Genomic DNA, 24,869 nt, shown 5'->3' on the forward strand with positions numbered 1-24,869 from the left:
CTGTAATACATAATCATTTGTCGATTGATTTCAGAGGACGGAATTTGGCCCGTAAGAACAAGTTGCCTATAGTTCAAACATATCAGATGTACAGTCTTGTTTACTAAAACCTGCCCCTCCTCTATCTGAAAAGTCCTGTATTGTTATCCACATATGAAATTCAAAGACAAAGCCAATTGTCTTTAAGCAGCTGTACTTTTATTTCAAGTCTAAGCATTAAAATGTGCTACGTATGGTTGCAAGAGGTAGAGTGCATTTTTTTAAACACTGAACTTAGGTACCTAACATTGGCACTCATCTTCTTCATGAATTGATGTAAGAAGTGGCCGCGTGATTTCTGGCCAATTATTTCATCATCAGTATCTTTGAGCAATGAGACACCAGTGGTAGACAAATTTCGTTCTTCTTAAACTTCATACTTCAAAACCATATGCAAGTGGTTTTGTTATTCAAATACATATCTGTTCACTCTAATCAATTTCAGAAGTAGTATTAATTTTATAACATAATGACTGTGAGTTACCCTGAAAATGTATTTTGTATGTTTCCTTTTCTAATATGTAATTCATTTTTTTCTTAATTTCACTGGAGTTATAAGGAACCTTCAACTGTCAGACATCAGTTTAAACTTTTATCGTTCCCCTACCATCCCGAATGCAACATTGGGCATATTTCTTTTAAATAAAGTTTTCAAAATATTGCAGAAATACTGGAGTTTTAAAAATTATAAAACCATGCTAAATCATGACAGGTTAGACATAAGAGAGATTTATCTTTATCCACCATCTCAATCAGGGGCGGATTCAAGTCTCCTTCGGAGCCGGCTAGGAGTGTGGCGGTGAAAGATTTTCAGCTTCTCTCTGACCTGACTTTTGCCGCACATCCGAATATGATCTCATTGCAAAAAATAAATTGTTACTCAAGACACTGCTTACGCAATCGATCGGAGATTACATGGTCCAACTTGGTCGCAATTTTGAAGACGTTTTATCTCAAAACTACATAATAGAACTTGCTTTAAACAATGAAAGCGCAGTTGCCAAATGTATAACTTTGATTCACAAAGATGAACTTCGAGGGTCTGTTAATATGAGAAATATAAATGTCTTACACTCGGTTGCCATAAAGTTCTTAGTATTTTTTTGTACAATACTAAGGTTAGTTTATTTGCAAGTTATTGCCTAATTAATATGGCGGGTATATGCACTTTTTTGTAGGACTCTTAAAATGTTCTGGAAATAACTAACATAACTTTTGAAACTGTGTTTGTCTTAAACATACACGTGAAATGGTTTATTACGAACAGGACAAAAAGAACTATGATAGATTAATTACAAGTAATCTGGTTTTGCTTGTATTTTAGTTACAAAACAGGCCGCCTGCACTCGTTCCCTGGTCAGGTAATACAGTGGACTCTTTTTAATTCGAAGTCCAAGGGGACACGAAAAAACTTCGAATTATCCAACAACATTCATTTTCACATATATAACAACAAACAAACCAAAGTACTGTGCATCAAAAACATATTCATATGGTGTAGACTTTACCTTTAAAGCAGCTTATTATTTGCGTGATCGAATACCGTAAACTAACAAACGACATTGACTCCACATAATTCAAACTACGTGTACAATAGAAAATATATTTACGTACAACACTACAACATACATTAAATAGTCCAAACAATTAAACACCAGTAACAATTTGAATATTCTGTTTTCACTTTTAAGAAATCGTAAACCTCATTTGTTTAAATTTGATTGTTTTTGTACGGTCAATAAATCTTGAATTTCATGTATTGCGTGGAGTTTTTGTACGGTCAATAAATCCTGAATTTCATGTATTGCGTGCAATACGATATCAATAACATTTGGTTGACTTTATCAATAATTCATCTTAAATTTTCAACCAATTCTGAAACAAGATGAGATTGGCACACGTTCTCTATCTTTACTTCTTCCCAAACTCACCTTCATCTTTATCATTACCTAGATTTTCTATTTATCTTTTGTATTACTCTTCCCTATGGCTGCATCTGGATAACACTAAACACGTTAAAACTGTATTTCTCTATTAACATCTGTCCAACATTAAAAAAAATCAACTGTATTTACTTCGAATTATCCAAAACATAGGTTCAAAAGTTCGATTTATTCACGATTTTTTACTATTGTTTTCAATACAGTTTTCAAGAGGAATGAACTTCTGTTCGAATTATCCAAATTCGAATTAACGAGACTCCACTCTACATGGTTTGTTTCTGATGCTCCATTTGTTGATATCTTTCCTACAACACCATACCTCCGTTTGACAGGCCTAAAACTGACGGGTCTTGATATTACTGTTTAACGCAGGCCATATATCACTAGTTTTTCTCGTTTGTTTGGTATTTCAGGTGGTATTTTTTAGATGGTTCAACCTGTATAGCTACCATTTTTTATTGCTTTTGTTTGTAACTATTATTCTTATCTGTTGTAATTCTAAAATAAAGAAACATTCTTTATTGAAATTCTTCGATTATATATCCCTTTCACTATAATCAAATTCCTCTTTTTCTGTGTTATCTTTGACCTAGGTAAAATCCTTGGCTAAATGTGTTTTCGTGCTACTTCTACAGTCCCTTACATATTTATTTAGTTTGTTTCAACTTTTTTTTTTTTTTTTTACTACTTTTCATCAATATTTACATATTACCCGTTGCATTCACATACAATCTCACACATTTCTAAGTATATACCAGACTGTACAGACTGTATAACAAATTGTGAAGTTGTATAGGGATTTTTCTACTTTCCCAAAGCACTGAGTGGGACTACATTGATGTTACAACTTATGCTTAGCTATACTGGTAGTAGTAGCCATACAGGGCAATGTATCCTTCCTACATGGTTAAGAATTTGCAATATGACTTTTACCTTCCCGTTTTAACCTTTACCCTTTCCTCTTTTACTCTTATGTTTGAAAGATTAATGAACAAGACCAAAGATTATAAGACATACAGAGGAACTGATAAATGAACATCATACAAGATTGGACGATGAAAATTTATTGATTGGCTGTGACATTTTTAGTGCGTTAAAAAATAAACCTAATCCGCTAACACCAGCTGCACTAACACGTTTTGCTTCTGAGTTTGGATTTTTCAACGCTTGAGCTTGCTTAATTTATTTCTCATTGTTTGTGGTTTTAATTTGGGAACTGAACTCAAAACTCTTCTGCTATTTTTCAAACTTGAGGGAAATTAGTTGACATTCTTTCTAGAGCCATTATTCTTTTCGTAACTTTTATGCACTGCTACTATCAATGGTTACATGTACGTTTTCTAACTCTTGTTTTTTGATTTCCAACATTGTTCTCGCAGCTGTTACTTCCTTCTTTCCTGGCTTGTGGAATGTTTGACGCAGGAGAGGAAACAAAAATTTTTCAGTTTAACGTCCCACGATTATGCCCTTTAGGCTAAGGGGAACGAATGATTAAGGCAAGTGAAGAATGATGAAGAATTGATGGGATCACAGTGTGAGAGGAAATGGAAGTACTCTGAGAAAACCCTCGGATACAATGAAGGCGAGGAAACAAACGAAGATTCAAACGTAATTGGATTTTCTTTTGTATTGCTATGTTATGGCTACACAATTATTTTATGTTCCTTACGCAGCACTTCAAGTATGTTATTCACGTGTAATGCAGATTCAATTTCATTATTTTCTGCTTCTTTTATGAGTGTGTTGTACTTCATATAATTCCACTTTAGAGTCCTCCACTTTGACAACTGGCACCTACTGACATTTAGTTCATTTCGGGAACACCTCTTTGATTCATTTCACTGGCTACTGCCTACAACACTTTCTCTGCTGAATCCCTTATACTCATTTAACATCAGAATCCTGACCTTTTTCTTCTTCTACATTAATTAATATTGAAGAAGGTGTTTGTCCCCGTCGATTGGAGTATTACAGAAAGTTTCTAACGAGAGTGAATCGAGTGTATCTTCCCAGTATCCTGCAACACAAACACTGCATTTAAAAACATAAATGTAAAATAAAATTTTGAAATTATTTAGTTGTAAAAATTAAGTACCGTCAGCCGCAAAAGATTTCGTATATACTATAACTTGTGCATTTTCATTAATAACTCCGTTTTTCTCGTGTATTATTGCTTCACTTTACAAAGAAGTATAGTAATGAATAATTGTTTATGATTATTCAGAAAAAATAAAGCAAAATAAGGAAATTATAAGCAAACCACTTTTATTGTAATGAAACCTTAGTTGGTCAAATCATTACGCGAAGAATATTCTACGAGAAATTTAAGGGGAAATGACTGGACACAGTGCACAGATATAAGGAACACTCACAAAGAAGTAAAGTGTAAAGAAGAGAAAACAACATATTTATGCGATAAGAATACAATTCGCCCTTCATGCATTTAATGAAATGATAGAACAAATACACTGAATATGAAATGCAAAATTACAAACTATTATTCATTACTAGATAAATCAGGAAAATTTTCCATCTCAGCGAATTAAACTCGTAATTATGACGGGAATATAATATTGAATATATCCTCCCAGTGGGGCCGCGGTGACTCAGTGGTAGAGCGTTCATCTCTGGTGCTTGAGGTCCCGGGTTCGATCACAGACCCCGCCAAGTGAACTTTGTGTGTGGACAAACACGATGTGCGTGGGTTTCCTCGGGGTTCTCCCGTTTCCTCCCACTTTCTTCATTCCACAATTTCATTCATTACTCATCATCACCGTCTCCTTATCCTAACCGGCATAATCGTGGGACGTAAAACTCAAAGATTTCATTTTCATTTCATATCCTTGCAGTATCTAACATTTTCGAATAAGAGTCGTTGTCGTATACACTTTGTGTTATTATATATTAGATATTATTAACGTCATTAATAGTATTGAAGCGCGCGCGCACAAGATAACTTCTATTATTCGATGAGACGCTGATTTGTGTGTGTGAATTTTCCCTACGAAACTCGTAAAATTTATCGAGCTTTGATTAAGCGTTTTTAATGCTCCTGAATCACATTTGTTTCTTGAAATTGAAATAATGAAAGCTGCTCCAACTAGGATGGATGATTGCACATAGTCATAGGTATTAAGCCACACCTCAATAACTTGATGACTGAAACGATGAAATCATGGGAAATTATTAGTTTATCTAATTATGAATACGATTCAATACCGTATTTCCATTCATTTACAATAGTTTATATACCTAGGTAGAATAAATCATTTCCAGCTACTACCTTCTTTTAACTGTATAACTCCTTGTAATACTATTTTACAACTTTAGTTTCGCACTCAATCAGCTATCAAGTCACGGTGATTGTATTACACATAATACGTATTTTACTTTTTTTAAAAAAAAAATCCGATCCAGCAAAAGGGCCATTTTACACTGAAAGATTAACAAGAAAAGAACAAACTTTTAAAGGAAGTTTGACAAAGCTTATGTATAAAGTATATCCCGCCATTAGTCGGTAGTACTGCGAAATCATCAGTCAGAATGCTTGGTATTGAAATTCGAACCTGGAGACCCCAAATTATGAAGCGTAAAGGTTAACCACTAGTCTACAATCACTCGTTAAATATTATCAAATTACTTTTCTGCAATTATTTTTGTAAAATATTTATTATTTTTATGAAATAAAGGGCGAATTTTCTACTTGGGTTGAGAACTATACCTAGTACACTTTTAATCGACAACTAATAATTTAAGTTCATTATTTCTGTCATTTCTCTCCATTTTCTGCATATTACTTTGCAAAGACTATTCGTAGTAAATGTTTCATTTTAATAATGATTCATTAAAGTTTATATTTCCTTTTATATACAATTTATAATTTCCTTGGAAACTAATACAAATAAAAACATATTAATAAAATATAGAACTATGAAGAAATATTTCCAGCAAAAGTATGTAATCTGAATTTAAGAACAATCCACATGATAAACTATTCTTTTTGTCTTCTTTTAAACATCATTTTACTTTGCCATGTACAGGTACTGGTTACAGGACTTATATCCCAACAATTTTAATATTTTTTTACATAATAATTCTGAATTATTTGCGAATATTCAAATTCAAGATTCACAGCAGACATTTAAGCTATTTTTATTTCCTTTCTTTAACTAAGAAATTACGGTAGGCTATGGAAGCATTAATAGGGATTAGAGATTTGAGGATTGGAGAGCAGATAATTAACAAGATCAGGCATGCAGATGTAGCTAGAACCGAAGAAGGACTACAGGAGATGACTGATAAAACAGTTGACACTGGAAAACTATATGGAATGGAAATCAACATTGAAAAATCGAAAGTCATCAGAATATCCACTGGAAGCGCGCCCTTACTGGTCAGAGTAGAACAAAGAGACCTGTCGATCATTTCAAATGTCTGCGGAGTATTTTGCCAAGAGATGCTTACTGTACCATAGAGATAAGGTCAAACAAGTATTCAACAAGAAAAGATCACTCTTAACTAGTAGGGTTAATACTCGATTAAGGAAGAACTTGGTCAGGTGTTATATAAGGAGTGCTGGACTGTATGGTTACGAGAATTGGACATTGCGGAAGCTAAAGACGAAATATTTAGACAGCTTCTAAATGTGGTGATGGAGGAAGATGAAGAAAATAAAATAGACATAGAGAGAGTAACAAACGAAGATTTTGAAACGGATAGGAGAGAAGAGGACACATTTAACCAGCATCCTTCGTAGGAAGGGCTATTAGATTGAACACATCTTGAGAAGAAATTGTATTCTTCATAGTATCAGGACCTTTGAAACGCTTAATAATAATAATAATAATAATAATAATAATAATAATAATAATAATAATAATAATAATAATAATAATAATAATAATAATAATAATAATAATAATAGAATTTGAACTGATGATCATAGAAAAAGTGAGACATATAGCAAGCACACGCTAACCAACTACCCTATGAAAGCGAGTTGAAGTTTACCAAAATTGGAAAAGGTAAAGAAATCACTAACACAAAATGCACGACCGTTTCGCATATTTTGTGGCTTATTTTTATTTAATCGTTTATTTATGTGTAAAATGTTTAGTACCTATGATTATTAAGGCTGTGTCATATGCATAGTAACTAATATTATGAGAAATTTATGTTGTATTTCTCATAAAGCATAGAACTCCCTCTTCTTGTACATTTCGCTGCACGTTTGCCACCTTTAGGAAACAGGAACTTAACATTTGGAGATGAAACTTTCAGAGATTTCTTCTTTTATTTATAATTTGCTCATTTCTTAATTTTTTTTTAAAAAAAAATACGTTTTTGGAAATTCATTTTCTTCTTCTTCACATTTCTAAGAAGACATACGAAATTTTCTCCATAAGAAAGGGAATTAATTCTATTTAGATAATTTCTAAACACAAGGGACACGAATTTTGAACACGAGTGTACATGCTAGTTTCGCGTAAATCTTTACTGTCTTTAAAAGAATTTATTATTGCTCGTGTTGATATATATAATACTTGCGAAAAGTCTAGAAACCAGTAATATGAGGAATAGAAATTAAGTGTTAAAGTAGAGTTCTTAAGAACAGTTGCATAATGCATATATCCAACAAAAATTTATACTTACTTGGAGAATCTTCCGTTTCAAGTTTTACAAATTCAACAGGAATTAGATCATTTCTGACGTCAGTCGACTTCACGCTTTCTTCCACTGTCTCCACACTTTCTTCTGCTGCTGTAGACAATCCTATTTAGAATGAAAAAAAAACATTCGTTTGTGAGTAATGCGAAGAAGGAACTCTGTGTTACATAAACATGTTAGTAAAAATATTTAGATATCCTTACTTCTTGTTAAAGACGCAATAGTCTCAATACGTCAGCCGTGTCCCAACTGTGTCCAATCAGGCGACGACTTCTACTACTACCACCCCACTCACTCACCCATTCTCTCTCATAGAAACACACAAACACAATACAAAGATGAAGATCACTTGCTAATCGAACGCATTACAAATTCTATTGTCTTCCGAAACAGGTAGTTTACATAAATTTTCGAAGTGAGGAATTAATTATAAATTTACATCAATATAATTTCATTTGAAAAGTATCGGCTTCATGTTGCTGAAATATACATACACATATCCATATTACAAATCATAAAATTTATGGTAACACGATAGTATTCAAGAACCAATAACTAAGGTATATACTGTAAGTACTTCAAACTTAATCGTCTTTAAAAATGGTTAAGTAATAAAATAGTTATTTGTCCTTGTTTCCAAAATTTATAATCCTTTGCAATATCTTTTCCTCTCTCCCTGAAAGAAGGTCTGGTTAGATTTTCAGATCAACGTTGAATTGCTTCTATTCATATTCTTCTGACTCTTTCTTGGTATGCAGGAATATAAAAAACTTTTACTTGGGGCACAATTATAAAGTCCCAAAACTTTTGAAGCACTGAAAAAACAAATAAAAGTGACTAATACTAAACTAATTCTGTGGCCTATGGAACCCGGAGGCGCAGCGCAGCATTCAGGAAAGCTCTTTATTGTCTTCTGTTCTTAGCTAACTGAATTCAGTTTTTCCCCCTATTTCTGCAAGTTCTATCTTAATATTATCCTCTTATCTGCGACTAGATCTTCCACATTGATTTTTTTTTTTCAATCAGTCATCCACTAACAATTTTGAAAGTATTTCTTTCATTTTTGCTCTGTTCATCTGAGCCTCCCTATCTTAATTATCCTAACAATGTTAAACAATATAAATTATACAATTTCTCTTCTTGAAATGAACACGATATATTTCAATGTTGCAGCATCTAGAACAATTGTGAAAAATATTAAACAATTTTATTAATCCGGAAGTTTTGGTGCCAAATTATATTGAAAAATTTTTATTTCAGAGATTTAGATGTTTCTGCTGTTAATGGTATTATCCTATTGCCTATCCCAGTCATAGATAAACTACGACCCGCGAGCCAGATGCGGCCTTCCAAAAGATTCTATCAGACCCGCAATATGATTCCTATTTAATGAATGAACAGAATGAATTTGAGAGAGTTGTATTAAAAGTATCTGATAGATGATTTTTAACTTCATTCCTGGAAATCAGTACCTCTCAATTGGAACAACATTATAAGAAAGTTCAATCAATCATAAGACTTGGTATTACGAGAATTTGGTTTCATATATCATAGTTGTTTTCAATAAATTTTATTGGTCTGCCTAAAGTTTTTTTTTCTTTCTCTTTTGACCCTCCCCTAAAATGGATATGCTTATCATTGGTCTATCTAGAAGAACATATCACGTATTATAAGAACAAAAATCTAAGTTTTTGGGTTGTTGAAATACTTAAGCAAATCTAAGCTTTCCATAAGAGATGTCAACATTTTACACAAGACGTCTTCGTTACTAAAAGGATTGATCTATGAATCTTATTATTAAGACAAAGGAAGAAAAATTCACTTTGGACACAGGCAGTCTACATAAGAAATGGGACTATATCATTAACAATTAAAACATCTAAATCTCTAATATAAAGATTTCCTGTTCTACCAACTTATCTAGTTCCATAATGGTTCTAGATATGTCAACAATGAAATTCCATTGCCACCTCTAGTGCATTTCTAGTGCTTCAAAACTACTGCTTCTCAGGTTTTCCGCAACTCACAGCTTTACTATCTTTACAATTGAGCCATGAGTGAAAGATATTGTTTTCCGTTATACCAAGAAGGAGGAAGAACGATGTGAATAAAAGCGGGTTCAGTATTTGTCTAAAAAAGTATGTCAAGCGCTGTTTACAGGTAGATATGAGAGAAAAATGTTGCGAAAGCAGCAGCGTAGCGAGCATTACAAAATGGGGGGGGGGGGTGAAACTTGAAATTGCCAAGTGTTGATAAAAAAAAACTGTCAAGGTTGGATAAAAAAATGCCAGGTGAACTTTCTATATCGAAACTTTGAAGTGTAAAAGTGCGCAGTTTATTTTATTTTTTAAAAAAATTCTTCAGTCAGTCCTCCAGTCTCCTCACACTTCGATTGCATGATTTCGCACTCTGATAAAAAGTATTAAATACTGGCAGGAAAAATACTAATATATAACCTCCCTATTAGGCGCCCCTCTACCCACGCGCCCGGGGCACATGCCTCGCTTGTTCCCCCATAATTGCAGCCCTGCTAGCCATATAAGTAACATACAATGGTTACGTAATGCTTTGACTTATAAATACTGTAAAGAAAGGAAAAACTGCAAATTTTGTTTAACTTTCCGAAAGAAGCAACTACGGGATTCAAAATAAGGTAGGAAAGGTAACACATTTGTATGAAAGTGTAGTGAAACACACATCGGTCTATGCTTTCACTCAGCAGACGTACTGTTTAGAACCCAAAAATGTGACTTTTGGAATCTTGCACTTAGGTTTACAGCGGAAGCGACGAAATGACTTGTCTCATCCCTTTGTACTTTCTCCCCCACTGAACAACACCCCCAGAAACCTACTGTGATACCATTCCCAAAATACACTTTTGTTCAGTTCTTCCTACTCGAAAAGTCCTATAAATAGAAAGTCTGACTCCAAAATAGAACTGAAATAAGCTATTGTTATCCTCTATATTAATATGATCAAAGCGAAAAATCTATTCACACACAAAACAGATACGGTTACGCAATATATTCACTCTAATATCAAAATCTACTTCGCTTTGACGTTTTACTATTAGAAAAATGTCTTTAGATTTGTCAAATTTACATACTATACATAGTACAGAGTTTATACTAATCAGTCACTACCTTGTTCTTGTTTTATTAATACCAATTTTTATTAATCTCCACTATCTGCCTGTTGTCTTGTATACGCTATTGTATCAAATGCTTTTGCGTCCAATGCTCTACCTACCACTGAAACCACTCTTCTGTCTGTCTTTGTTTTAATTTTGCACGCCACCTCTATTCTGCTTTTGTCAGTGGTACAATTTCCTGAATTTCATTAAAGATTCTTCAAAATGTTTAGGAATATCAACTGAACAAAAGTGAAGTGTGATAACTTGCAACAAGTAAAGACGCTTTAAACGAATATATCAATTTATTTCAAGATAGGAAACTCCAGAAAATTTATGGCAAGTCTATAAAAGAACTGATAATGATTTACAGCAACTGGGTACCTAAGAAAAGTTAAACCATATAAGTCAACTGAACAAAACGGTATTCTTCAAATTGCCAACTAGGCATTTTAATTTGCCAACTTCTTAAGAAATTGGTAACTTTGGGGGTGGAGGGATTAACGACACCCCTGTGCGAAGGATTATAAATTTTTAAAAAATACATCAAAAGTGAATAGCTACTTCATTATTCATACATAAACGTGTGTTAATTTGTAAATGTTAACATATAACATGGTTGAAATCAAAATAAAATTGAATTCCAACTTACGCTTTATAGAGTCACGTTCGGAGTCTGCAGAAAACAGAGGGTTAATACTATTAATAGACATAATTTCCATTATTTGATTGTAGTATTTAGGTGCATGACCCATTTCCGTCTTTAAGGAAATGAGTTTTCTGTATCTACTACATGCCGATTTTAATATATACCACTTTGTATAGCATTTAGACACTGCTTCTTGCTTGTCTCCTGGAATTCCTGCGCCTCTTCTAGCCATTTCATCTACAACGAATTTCCATATCTTTGATCCCGATTCGCATCTATGTAAAACAGATCGAAATGTTTCTGTCTTCAAAATCTCCAACAAAATCTCTGTATAAGTCTTGCCGTTTTCATGTTTTCTTTCCCAAAGCCATTCAGAGGAACCCTTGGTAGTTCTGCAATCTGAAGAATCTACAATAAGAATATACAGGTTAAGTTTCAGTTAATACTTCCCATATTAATAGATGACAGTTTTACTACATCCTGTAGCCTCACAGCTAAAACGCTCATTTTAGGCGAACGTGTTCGCATGTTGAAACCCAGCTGTATATAATACTTCTATTTATTATCATCTTCCATACCAGTATATTTTACAGTGATAATTGAGTTTTGGGAATTTGTAGTGTTTGTAAGAAGTTTATTATTATTATTTAAAAGACTATATCAAAGGACTAACATGTAAATTATTAACTAGATTTACTACTCCAAGGTGTTGCTTTCTTCGACAAAGATACCATAGGATTGTATAATTATCGAAATCATCGGTTTTTAAATAAAAATACAAAAATATCCAAAGTGCATTTACTTTATTTATTTTTATTGTAGATAATTGCGTATTATATTGAAAATTAAAACTAACCTGAGAAGTTTTTTAACATGCTAAAAATATCATGTAAGGAGCTGAAAATTCTGAGAAATTAGCTTAAGCACTTGTAGTGCAGGAATTTTGCGAAAAAAAAAAAATCATACAAACAAGGAACTTTGCACAATTGTAGTACTTGATATCCTTATCAACATGCTAAAAGTCCCCCTAAGATTGACATTGAGTTTCGGCCGCCATATTGGAAAATGGCCGCCGATGTTCAGTTTTTCGCCGGTAACTCCACAATGAGTAGAGATAGCGTAAACTATAAACAGTAATGATATGTAGAGAATAAAACAACACACATCTCTTTATCTTTATTGGTTTAGGAGATATGAAGTTTTAAGTGATGGGGACTTTGTTATTTTGTACATATAGTACGGTTTCTCTGACAGAATTTGATCACTACAGATTGCATACTTACTCAAATTGTGCATTGAAATGATGTCAGCACTCTTAAACTGAAACGGAAGAACAGTTTCCCCTCTGGCTTCAATGAATGTAGAAATAAAAATCCAAGACAATAATTTGGTTATTAATATAGTGTAGTATGTCGTAAAAGAAACTGATCAATTGAGTGATTACACCCGGTAAGACTTTACCCCAAAACCACCTTCATTATTTGATAACATCTCAATGAGAAAGGGCATCAAGTCATCTTTAGTTTCAGCTTTTAAATGTGAAGAAAGCAACTTCAAATTACCAACGAATGCTGTTCATGTTTTAGATGGAGGACACAGTTGCATTCTGTTGTATGACCAAAACCAGCGACACACGGTGATATCCTTGACTTCTACATGTCGCACATAGTATGCCATTACGGTGACTATTGCATCGTTGTTTTTGATGGATATCCTGAACAGCCAACGACTAAAGGAATCAAGGAACAGAGAACAGTACGCACAACGTCAGCAACAATTCACTTTCAAGAAAACTCAGTTACGACCTACATTCAAGCTGAATTTTTAGGTAATCACTATAATAAAGTTGCTTTAATTAATGCCTCGGTAGCTCATTGTTTGAAGTCCAATGTGAAGATTTGCCAAGCAGAAGTTAATGCTGATATTTCAATAGTTAATGTAGCCTTGGAAAACACAAAATGTCAAGTGCCTGTTGTTGTTATCGGTCAGGACACTGATCTTTTGAAAGGAAAAGTGTGATTTGTGGTTTCTAAGGCCTGCCTCTGGGACTAAGAAAGGGAAAACTATATTTAATATTCACCACCAACAGTTATTATTTTGGGAAGAAATATATGATTTACTGTTCTTTTTGCATGCATCAACAGGTTGTGATACAACCTCGGCTATATATCGAAAGGGTAAACTTCAGGTTATGCGTCTTCTCCAGAAAGATATAGATTTCAGGACATCAGCTTTCCCGTGTATATCATCAAGTGCACGAATGGAAGGGAAATTCATTACAGCCCACAAAATGGGAATGGACACAATCTAACAACAAACTGATCCCGGTTTGCTTAGATCTGGAACCTGCTACTTCTGAGTTATTGCACATAATATTTTGTGGGTGTAAATATGGTTGTAAGAAAAATTGTGTTTGTCTCAACGCTGGGCTGACTTGTTCGCCCATGTGCGGTTATTGCCAGGATGTTTCATGTGATAGCTACCCAGATGTTCCTATTTCGCAACAAAATAAGGATGAATTATATGCAGTTAATATTTAAATTACATAGACAAAAGAATGTATTTTAGTATTCTTACATATACAAATGTAGTGGCACATTTGAAAACAATATAAACACTGCAGAAATATTAAGTCAAAGTTAGAGATTTGTTAAAAAAAATAAACTATACTCAATAGACGTTTATGTCTACTACAAAGTAATTACATTTATTGTAAACTTTAGGGATCGCCACTTGATTTACAAACGTTATTACTGTGTGATTTACAAGCCACTGATAGAGATATATAAACATATTATATATCAAAATCTGTTATTTTATCCTTTTCATTTTAATGCACAATTTGCGTAAGTATGCAATCTGTAGTATTCGAAATGTACTATATGCACAAAATAACAAAGTTCCCATAACTTAAAATTTTATATCTTCTAAATGAATAAAGATAGAGACATGTATTATACACTAAAATGTGTGGTTTTTTCACTCTCTACATATCATTACTCTTTATATTTTACGCTATCTCTGCTCATTGTTGAGTTATCGATGAAAAACTGAAAATCGGTGGCCATTTTCCAACATGGCGGCCGAAGCTCAAGGTCAATCTTAGAGGACTTTTAGTATGTTGATAAGGATATCAAGTACTACCACTGTGCGAAGTTCCTTGCTTGTATGTTTTTTTTATATATATAAACCCCTAATTTTGAAATAAAATTCCTGCACTATTGAGCCAATAACCATTACATGTTATGTTGTAATTTTGTCCTACATTTGTGTTGTGTTCTCTTTACTGGTATTCAATATTGAAGTAAAGAAATGCCGAAAGAGTATAAACAAGCTCTCTCCGCTAGTCTAGTGGCTAAAGTGCGAGTCATTGGTGTATGGGGTCCCGGGTTCGATTCTTGGTGGGAGACAGAATTTAAACACATTATTGTGGTTCGGATTTTACCTAAAACTTCATGTCACATATAGCCTAGAAGCTGAAGGGGAAGCTAACCTACAATACAATCAATACAGTAGAACTTGCTCCAGCGAACTCTTTATCAAACAGAAAAAAATCACTGTCCCGTGAATTTTTGGGACAAAAAATGCGTTATTTCTCTTCATTAAACGGAAGCTTTGTTATGTGCACAACAGAATCAAAAGAATCCTTTTAACGCAAAATTGATGTTCTATAAGAGGTTAGACACATACAATACACTACAATGCATACAATAGATATATTGCGAGCGAAACAGTCACAACGAATATAGATGCCTTAATTGAGACTCATACGGAAACTGAGAGAAGAGAATGTGAAGGAAGAAGAGTTGAGTTGAGTTTATCGCACCTTTTAGCAGCAAGGCTATATGAGACGGGACCTACTGATTAACGTGGAATTCGAGCCACTTGAGCTCTCGCCGGGAATCGAACCTGGGTCTCTCACGCCAAAGGCGCGTACGCTAACCGCTATGCTACGAAGTTGCTCGTGAAGGAGGAAGAATATGGCACGGAGTTGGAAGAACAGTGTAGACTAAAAATTTATGAAGATGTCGTCAAAGGTTATAGAGACGGCAAAAATTTACCTTACGTCGAAATGACAGTGATATGTTTAGTGTGGTTTCTCAGGCTAAAGTCTTTGTGAAAAGTCGAGCAGCTAAGCAGTAATGTATCCAGAAATTTGTCCTTGAATACTGGAGGAAGAAACAGTAAACACAGTAATGTCTACAGAAACCCTTCCTGGACTACTGACAAAAACAACATTCACGTGTGTGTAGTTTTTTTTTTTTTTTTTTTAAGTTCATCGTAACTTTAATTTTTTGCAGTAGAAAATAATGAAGGACACTGACTAACATATGTAGAGCATTTATTTTATTTCAATTAAGTAAAGATAGGTCTACCTTCGTTAACCGAAAACCTATCTTTATTGGAAATTTTTGCAAGCCCCGTTGAATTCTGTTGAAGACAGATTATATTGTATATCTATTCATACAAACCATAAGTCCTTCCACAACACTCAGTTCTGAATAGCCATTATTTGGGTAGATATGAAACAAAGAAAGCTTAAGAACAACTCATTCATAACCCCAATTAGTTATTAGCAGTACTGACAAATAGATTATTCACAGGTCATAGAAAAGTACCACTGGTTACAAACAAAGGACATTAAGAACTACTTTACTAACATTTAAATAAGGAGAGTTATACGCACTGAAGAAAGTAAGAAATCAGCATTGAAACGTCTCCATCTTAGCCTGCTATTAGAAGGCTTTGGTAAGTACTGAGCTTTTGTTATTACTTGACATGCATCCTATCAGATCACTACGTAATACCTGATAATTATTTTCATAAAAAAAGATGACAGATAATATGCGAATAAAAGATAATAAAAAGAAGCTTACACGGAAAGTACACCTCTGAAAATACTTTTCTGTTTCATATGTTGGAAATATTTGTATCCAGTCTTTTAACACTATGAGTGACCATGTGATTATATCTTAAGACCAAAAGAAATAGATATTATTTAATGTTTTTTACGATTCGCAATCACGTTTGGTTGCGAATAACAGGAAACAATAGATTCCAAGACCAAATATTGAATGTTTTTTAATGTATTGTGTACAAGCAGAGCTTTTCTTGTTTTGCATCACACAGCAGGGTATCCACCTCTTTATGCTACTGTAAATCATTTTCATCGCACTAGGTGTAGGCAAGACGGAAAGGCATCAGTTGACACTGCTGGTAATCACAATTTATTTGAATTAAACATTTTTATGTGTATGATATTTATGAATATTCAGTCGTTTTTTGGACATTTTCATTTAGTTACAATATTCACATGCTTAAGAAACTGTAATCAACATACTCTCACGAAATGTGCTTCTCCGATAAGAAAATCAAGGTTGCTGGAACTAAATATTTTACTTAGAGCATGGTTTCTATATGTTTTATATACACAACTGCATTTGCTCATCTTGAGTATACAAAGGAACTACTATCACGGCTTTGGGAATTTCCCAATTGAAGAATGACGCATCAGCCACCCTGCGAAACTACTCTCTTAACTGATAGTGCACATTTATGACCAGAAGAAATAACATCGACTAAGTTATTCTCCTCTGTAGAATACCGTGTACGTCGAAAACTTCATACTAAGATAGGATCATAATACAATGGTTGTTTAACTATGATGCACTGTGAATTTAGAAGAGATTATCATCTCATGAATATTATGGATTGTAGAAGAATTCCCATCTGCAACATCATCTGCAGATAATCCCTTGAAGTTACTATTCCCCCTTGGTATATAGTGTGAACAGTGGAAGTTTATAAGTGAACCATGTTCAAAAGGTAATTTCGAGAAAGAAGTTCATTAAATTAAGTATTTTTAAATTATTATTTGAAGTTATAACCTTTAAATCTTGTGGAAATTTGTGTGTGTAGTGTACTTTCTTCTTTAGTGCATCTAAAATTGCTAATAAATCGTTATGCTGGTAAGGTTTTTTATTTATTTTTTATTTGTATGATTGAAGGTGCTTCGGAGTCATATTAAATTGTATGTATAAAATTTTAGCAGTACGAACGATGGACAACAAACAGTGAAGATATAGCCACAATTGGCTTCTAGAGGCCCAAACTCTAAACGAGCTTGAAGCCAATCGATCACAGTATAATCAGTGCTTCTCTCTCTTCACATGCAGTTTGTAGTAAAATAATACATTATATACGCAACGAATTATGATGTCATTCATATATGTCACTCACTGGACAACACATTTCATGCAACATAGACTAATTTAGTATTGAAGTTATTTCTTGTGCATCAACTGCAAAGCAAAATACTATTTCAGTGTTCCACAAGCTTATCAACTGTCGTCACCTGGTAGAAACGTTATGTGCAGGTTAGGTTCCATCTGTCCACGCATTTCTGATACCAGCAAAGGTACTGGACCCGACCTGATGGATTACAGCTGTCAGAAAGAGAAATTTTTGCTGTTGACTGAGAAATCGAATCAAGAAAGATGTAAAGATACAGACCCATTACTCCCATACCGCTTGAAGCAAAATTTATGCTGTGAATATTGATGAAAATCTATACAGAAAAACAAATGAGAAAGCCGAGAATGAACAGTTGAGGCTTAGAAGGGTTAACAGCATAAGTGATTGCAACTGGCAAAAATTTCATTAAGAAGGCAGGAAGATACTGTAGTGTTGATTAATCTTGAAAAGTCTTTTATCCGAGTCGACTGGAAAATACTGATGAGAACTGAAAAAGGTTAAGCTGAAAATGAAAGGACCGAAGGCTTGTAATAAACCAATATATAAACCAATAAGTAAGAGTTAGTCATACATACACAGATACATTCATTACATACATTACACACATACATACGTACAAAACTATCCACATTACAAATCATAGGATTTATGATAACACGATAGTATTGAAGAACCAATAACTAAGGTATGTAAGTATTTCAAACTTAATCGTCTTTAAACATGGTTAAGCATGAAAATAATTTATTTGTCCTTGTTTCCAAATTTATATTCCTTTGCAATATTTCTTTCTCTCTACATGAAAGGAGGTCTGGCCAGTTTTTCTCATATCAACACTGAATTATTTCTATTCTGTTCTTCTGACTCTTTCTTGGTATGCAGGAATAAAAAAAAACTTTTACTTGGAGCACAATTATAAACTTTTGAAGCACTGAAAAACAGTTAAAAGTGGCAAATATCAAGCTAACTCTGTGGCCTATGGAACCCGGAGGTGCTCATCATTGACTTCTGCTCTTAGCTAACTGGATTCAGTTTTGGTTTTTCATTAATATTTCTACGAGCTACGTCTTAATATTGTTTCCTAATCTGCGCCTCCGTCTAATTTTTTTTTTTTTTTTTTTTTTTTTTTTTTTTTTTTTTTTTAATTAAGTTTCCACTAACAATTTTGATACCATTTCCTCCATTTTGGTTCTCCTCATCTAAGCCTCCAAGAATTAATGACCATAACAGTGTTAGGTACACGATAAAATAATCTACAGCATCTTAGTTTGAAGTGAACCCCACTTGACATCATATTAAATTTCAATGTTACCGCATCTCGAACAATTGTGGGAAGTATTAAACAATTTTAGTCTTCAGGAAATTTTAGAAAATGAAATCTTTAAGTTTCACGTCCCACGATTATGCCGGCTAGGCTAAGGGACACGGTGATGATGCGAAATGAATGAAACGGTGGAATGAAGAAAGTGGGAGGAAACGGGGAATCCCCGAAAAAAAAACACGCACACGGTGTTTGTCCACCACAAAAGTTCACTTGGTTGGGATTGATCCAAGGACTCAACGCACCAAAGTTGAACGCTCTACCACTGAACCACAGCGGCCCTTTGCGGAAATTTTGGGGCTAAATTATATAGGAAAGTTTTTATTTCAGAGATTTAGATATTTCTACTATTAATGGTATGATCTCATAGCCTATTCCAGTCATGGATAAATTATGACACGCGAGCCACATGCGGCCTTCCGAAAGATTCTATCAGCCCTGCAATATGATTACCATCTGACCAATGAACAGAAATAATTCGAACGAGTTGTATAGAAAACAATCTGATAGAGAGTGTTTAACTTATTTTCTGGGAACCAATGACTCTCAGTCAGAATCGGATTATGACAAACTTGAATCATGCATAAGGCTTAGAATTACAAGAATTTTGATCCATATACCATTGTTGTTTTTAGGAAATTTGATTGGTCCGCCTAAATATTTTTTTCTTTTTACCTTTCTCTAAAATACATACGCCTATCACTGGTCTATTCAAAAGAGCATACCACGGATTCCAAGGATAAAAATCTAACAGTTTCAGGATTCAAAGAAGTCAACATTTTACATAATAAAAACATCTAAATCACTGATAAAAAATTCCTAATATAATTTTGCACCAAAATTTTCTTAGTAATTAAATCTAGTAAGTGTCCTACGAACCTGAACATATCTAGTTCCACAATTGTTCTAGATACGTCAATACTGAAATTCCATTGCTACCTCTGATGATCTGATCTGTTGTTTGAAAAACACTGCTTCTCAAGTTCTTCGCACCTAACAGCTTTTACTACCTTTATATTTGTGCTATAAGTGGCAGATATTGTTTTCCAGTATACCAAGAAGTAGCCAGTATGTTGAGAATAAAAGCGGAATCAGTATTAGGCTGAAAAACTGCGTCCAGCGCTGCGTTTAGGTAGATACGAGAAGAAAATATTGCGGAGGATTATGATTTTAAAAAGGTATCAAAAGTAAATAGTTATTCATTATCTATCTATCTATCTATCTATCTATCTATCTATCTATCTATCTATATATATATATATCTATATATCTATATATATATATATATATCTATATATATATATATATATATATATATATATAAAGGTGCATTAATTTATAATCATAAATGTATAACAAGGTTGAAATTAAAATAAAACTGAATTGCAACTTACACTCTGAAGAGTCCCATTCAGAGACTGCAGAAGGCGTTGGACTAATACTATTAGCAGACATAATTTCCATTACTTGATTGTAGTATTTCAGTGCATAAACGACTCCCTTCTCTAAACGAATGCCTCTGTTGTACCAAGTACATGCCCATTTTAATGTACTCCACTTTGAATAGCATTTAGACGCTGCTCTTTGCTTGTTTCCTGGAACTCGTGCGCCTCTTCTAGCCATTTCATCTGCAACGTATTTCCATGCTTCTGGTTTCCATTGGAATCTAAGTAAAAGACATCGAATTTCTTTCGTTTTCAAAACCTCCAACAGAATATCTGTATAATTCTTGCCATTTTTATATTTTCTCTCCCAAAACCATCTAGGGTACCGTCCGCTTATTTTGTAGTCTGAAGAATCTACAATAAGAATATATAGGTCAGGTTTCAGTTAATGATTTTGATATTAATACGTTACAGTTTTATAACATCCTATAGCCTCACAGCTAAAACGCTCACTTGCGCGTTTGTGTTCGCATGATGAAACCAGATGTGTGCAACACTTTTATTTATTTATTATTGTCTTTTATATCAGTGTATTTTCAAGCGATAGTTGAGTTCTGGGAAATTGTAGTATTTTTAACAAGCTTTTTACTTAATTTATTTATTTATTTTGAAAGAAGATATCAAAGGGCTATAATGTAAATTATTAATTAGATTTACTACTCCAAGGTGTTGTTTCCCTGCACAAAGATACTAGAGGATTGCATACTTATCGAAATCATCGGATTCTAAATAAAAATACAAAAATACGCAAAGGTACATTTACTTTATTTTTTTTATTACAGATAATTGCGTATTATAATAAAAATTAAAACTAACCTGAGAAGTTTTTAACATACTAAAAATATCATGTAAGAAGCTGGAAGTTCTGAGAAATTAGCTTAAGCACTTGAGCCAATAATGATTTCACGTTAATATGTTGTATTTTTGTCTTATATTTGTTCTCTTTACTGGTATTCAATATTGAAGTGAAGAAATGCCGACAGAGCATATACAAGCTCTCTCCGCTAGTCTAATGGCTAGCGTGCAAGTCATTGGTGTACGGGGTATCGAGTTCGATTCTTGGTGGGAGACTTAGAATTTAAACACATTATTGTGGTTCGGATTTTACATAAAACATCATGTCACATATAGCGTAGGTGCTGAAAGGGAAGCTAACCTACAATACAATCAATACAGTAGAACTTGCTCCAGCGAACTCTTTATATCGAACAGATAAAAAAAATCACTGGTCGAAACTACTGATAATCACAATTTATTTTAATAAAACATGTGTACGATATTTATGAATATTTAGTCGTGTTTTGGACATTTTCATTTAGTTACAATATTCACAAGCTTGAGAAACTATAATCAATATCCTCTCACGAAATGTACTTCTCCGATAAGAAAATCAAGGTTGCTGGAACTAAATATTTTACTTAGAGTACGGCTTCTATATGTTTTATATATTCACAATTGCATTTGCTCATCATGAGTATTTAAACGAACTACTATCAATCCTTCGGGAATTTTCAAATTGGAAGAACAACGCATCAGCCACCCTGCCAAACTACTCTCTTAACTGATAGTGCGCATTTATAACTACAAGAAGTAACCTCGACCAGTTATTCTCCTCTGTAGAATACTGTGTACGCCAAAAACTTCATACTAAGATAGGATTATAATACACTGGTTGTTTAACTATGATGCACTTTGAATTCAGAAGAAAATACCATCTCAAGAATATTACGAATTGTAGAAGAATTCCCATCTGCAACATCATCTTCGCCGGGAGATAATTCCTCTTTTTTTTCCATTGGAATATAGTGTGGAAAAGTATGAACTGTGAAAACGTGGAAGTTTATAAGTGAACCGTGCTCCAAAGGGCATTTCGAAAAAGAATTTCATTAAATTAAATATTTTAAAATTATTACTTGAAGTTATAATTTTTAAATCTTGTGGAAATTTGTGTGTTGTGTACTTTCTTTTTTACTCAAATTGATAATAAATCATCGTTGTCCTAGTATTTTTTTTTTATTATTATTATTATTTGTTTGTATGATTGAAGGTGTTTCGCAGTTATATTTAGTTGTATGTATGAATTTTTAGCATTTCGAACGACGGTAAAAGAACAATGGAAATGTAGCCACCGTTGTCCACCAGAGGCCCAAACTCAAAGCCAGATTGAAACTAAACGATTACAGTATGATCATTTTCCCCCCTCACATGCAGTATGTAATGAAATAATACATGATACGCGCAACGAATTATTATTTTTTTTTTACGTCCCACGGTTATGCCGGTTAGAATAAAGGAGACGGTGATAATGAGTAATGAATGAAATGGTGGAATGAAGAAAGTGGGAGGAAACGGGAGAACCCCGAGAAAACCCACGCACACGGCGCAACGAATTATAATGTTATAGATATATTGTACTCTCTGGACAACACGTTTCATCCAACATAGATTAATTTAACATTGGAGTCATTTCCTGTGCATCAACTGCAAAGCAAAATCCTATTTCAGAGCTCCAAAAGCTTACCAACTGTCATCTCCTGATTGAAACGTTACGTGTAAGTTAGGTTCCATCTGCCCAGGCATTTCTGACACCAGCAAAAGTACTGGACCCGACCTGGTGGATTTGCAGCTGTCAGAACGACATACTTTTGCTGTTGACTATATACATAATATATACATTAAAAGAAAGAAAATGAAATGAACCGACAGTGTTGACTCAGAAAATCGAATCCAGAACGATGTAAGGATACAGAACCATTACTCTCAAACCGCCTGAAGTAAAATTTCTGATGTTAATATTGAACAAAAGCTACACGGAAAAACAAATGAGGAAGCTCTGAAGGAACAATTGAGGCATAGGAGGGTTAACAGCATAAGCTAATCAACTACTATATGAAGGTGAGTTACAGTTTGTCAGCTTGCTAAAGGTAAAGAAATCACTACCACAAAATGCCCGATTGCTTCGCATATTTTGAGGCTTATTTCTATTTAGTCGTTTATTTATGTTTAAAATGTTGAAAACCTACGATTATTAACGCTGTGTCATATGTATAGTAACTAACATTACGAGTAATTTATGTTGTATTTCTAATAAAGCATAGAATTTCCTCTATTTGTACATGTCGCTGCGCGTTTGCCACGTTTAGGAAAAAAGAACTTAAAATTTGGCGATGAAAGTTTTAAAGATTTATTTATTTATTTATTTATTTATAATTTGCTTATTTCTTAATTGTGTTTTAAAATAACTTTTTGGAAATGTATTTTCTTCTTCTGCACATTTCCAAGAAGACATACAAAATTTTCTCTATAAAAAAGAGAGTTAATTCTATTTATGTAATTTTTAAAGACATGCGACACAAATTTTGGACACAAGTGTACATGTAAATTTCGCGTAAATCTTTACTGTTTTCAAAAGACTTTATTATTGCTTATGTTGTAAATATAATACCTGTGAAAAGTCTAGAAAGGAATAATGTGAGGAATAAAAATTAAGTGTTACAGTACTGTTGTTAGGAACAGTTGCATAATACATATATCCAACAAGAATTTATACTTACTTGAATCTTCTGTTTCAAATTTTTCAAGTTCAACAAGACTTAGATCATTTCTGACATTAGTCGAATCCACATTTTCTTCTACTGCCTCCACACTTTCTCCAGCTGCAGTAGACAATCCTATTTATAATGCAAAAAAATATCCGTTTGTGAGCAATGCTAATAAGAAAGTTAAAACATTTAAGAATAAACATGTTAGTGAAAATATTTAGACATCTTTTCTCCATAATATAAAAGCAAAACGTCTCAATTCATCAGCCGTGCTAAATCTAAATTACCAAATCATGCCAATAGTTGTCGCTAGCCACGCTGCTTCTTGTCTGACGCCTAGCGTGTAGGCGGTTTGGAGACCAGCCGAAGGCTTGGGAGAAACAAGTTGTGATTTATAATAATTGTGAGACACTGAATCAGAAAGAATTTAAGCTATTTAGTCTGCGTGCTCTGGTTGTATGACGTAGCTTCCACGTTTTTCTGTCACACTTTTTTGTAAAATACAAGTAATTTTGTTTCAGAAATTTCCCATTTTGAATAAATCAGATCCTTTCGTGAATTCTTGATCCCCTTACATTAATTCTTTTCTATCTTTTGCTCTCGGGAGAGCTGTTATTACTAAGATTTTCTTGAAACATGTCTTCCTAACAATATTAAGAACGACTTGGGTGGCACGTTGTCCAATCTCATATTTGACCATATATGTAGTTGAATGCTTCCTTTTGATGACAAAGCCACAACCTAGTCAAAAATAAAAGAAATGAAAGAATGAGTGACATGGACAGAGTTGTAGTTGGAAAACCTCAAATAGATCAAAAGGAAAGAGGAGAAGAGTATAAGATATCCGGGAGAATGGTGGTTGTGTCCAACACTTCGACCCG

The 24,869-nt window shown here is 33.6% G+C and overlaps 1 protein-coding gene across 2 annotated transcripts in view; it reads right to left on the reverse strand.

The window, feature by feature from the left end:
* Positions 1-449: 449 nt before the first annotated feature.
* LOC145691010 (uncharacterized) overlaps positions 450-24,869 on the reverse strand; it is a 150,530-nt gene continuing 126,110 nt past the window's right edge. The window contains exons 8-12 of one of the 2 annotated variants that reach the window (XM_081766509.1): positions 24,001-24,117; positions 20,396-20,800; positions 11,432-11,836; positions 7,635-7,754; positions 450-3,999 (exon numbers count right to left, since the gene is read on the reverse strand). In XM_081766509.1, coding sequence (XP_081622635.1) covers positions 3,911-3,999; positions 7,635-7,754; positions 11,432-11,836; positions 20,396-20,800; positions 24,001-24,117 — 1,136 coding nt within the window. In that variant the 3' untranslated portion in view covers positions 450-3,910. Of the gene's footprint in view, positions 4,000-7,634; positions 7,755-11,431; positions 11,837-17,768; positions 17,875-20,395; positions 20,801-24,000; positions 24,118-24,869 lie in introns of those variants that run through there. The other variant, XM_081766510.1, reaches the window with a different exon arrangement.

This window comes from Thermobia domestica, chromosome 7 (genome assembly GCF_964235325.1).
Source record: "Thermobia domestica chromosome 7, izTheDome1.hap1.1, whole genome shotgun sequence".
In the NCBI taxonomy this organism is placed as follows: domain Eukaryota; kingdom Metazoa; phylum Arthropoda; class Insecta; order Zygentoma; family Lepismatidae; genus Thermobia; species Thermobia domestica.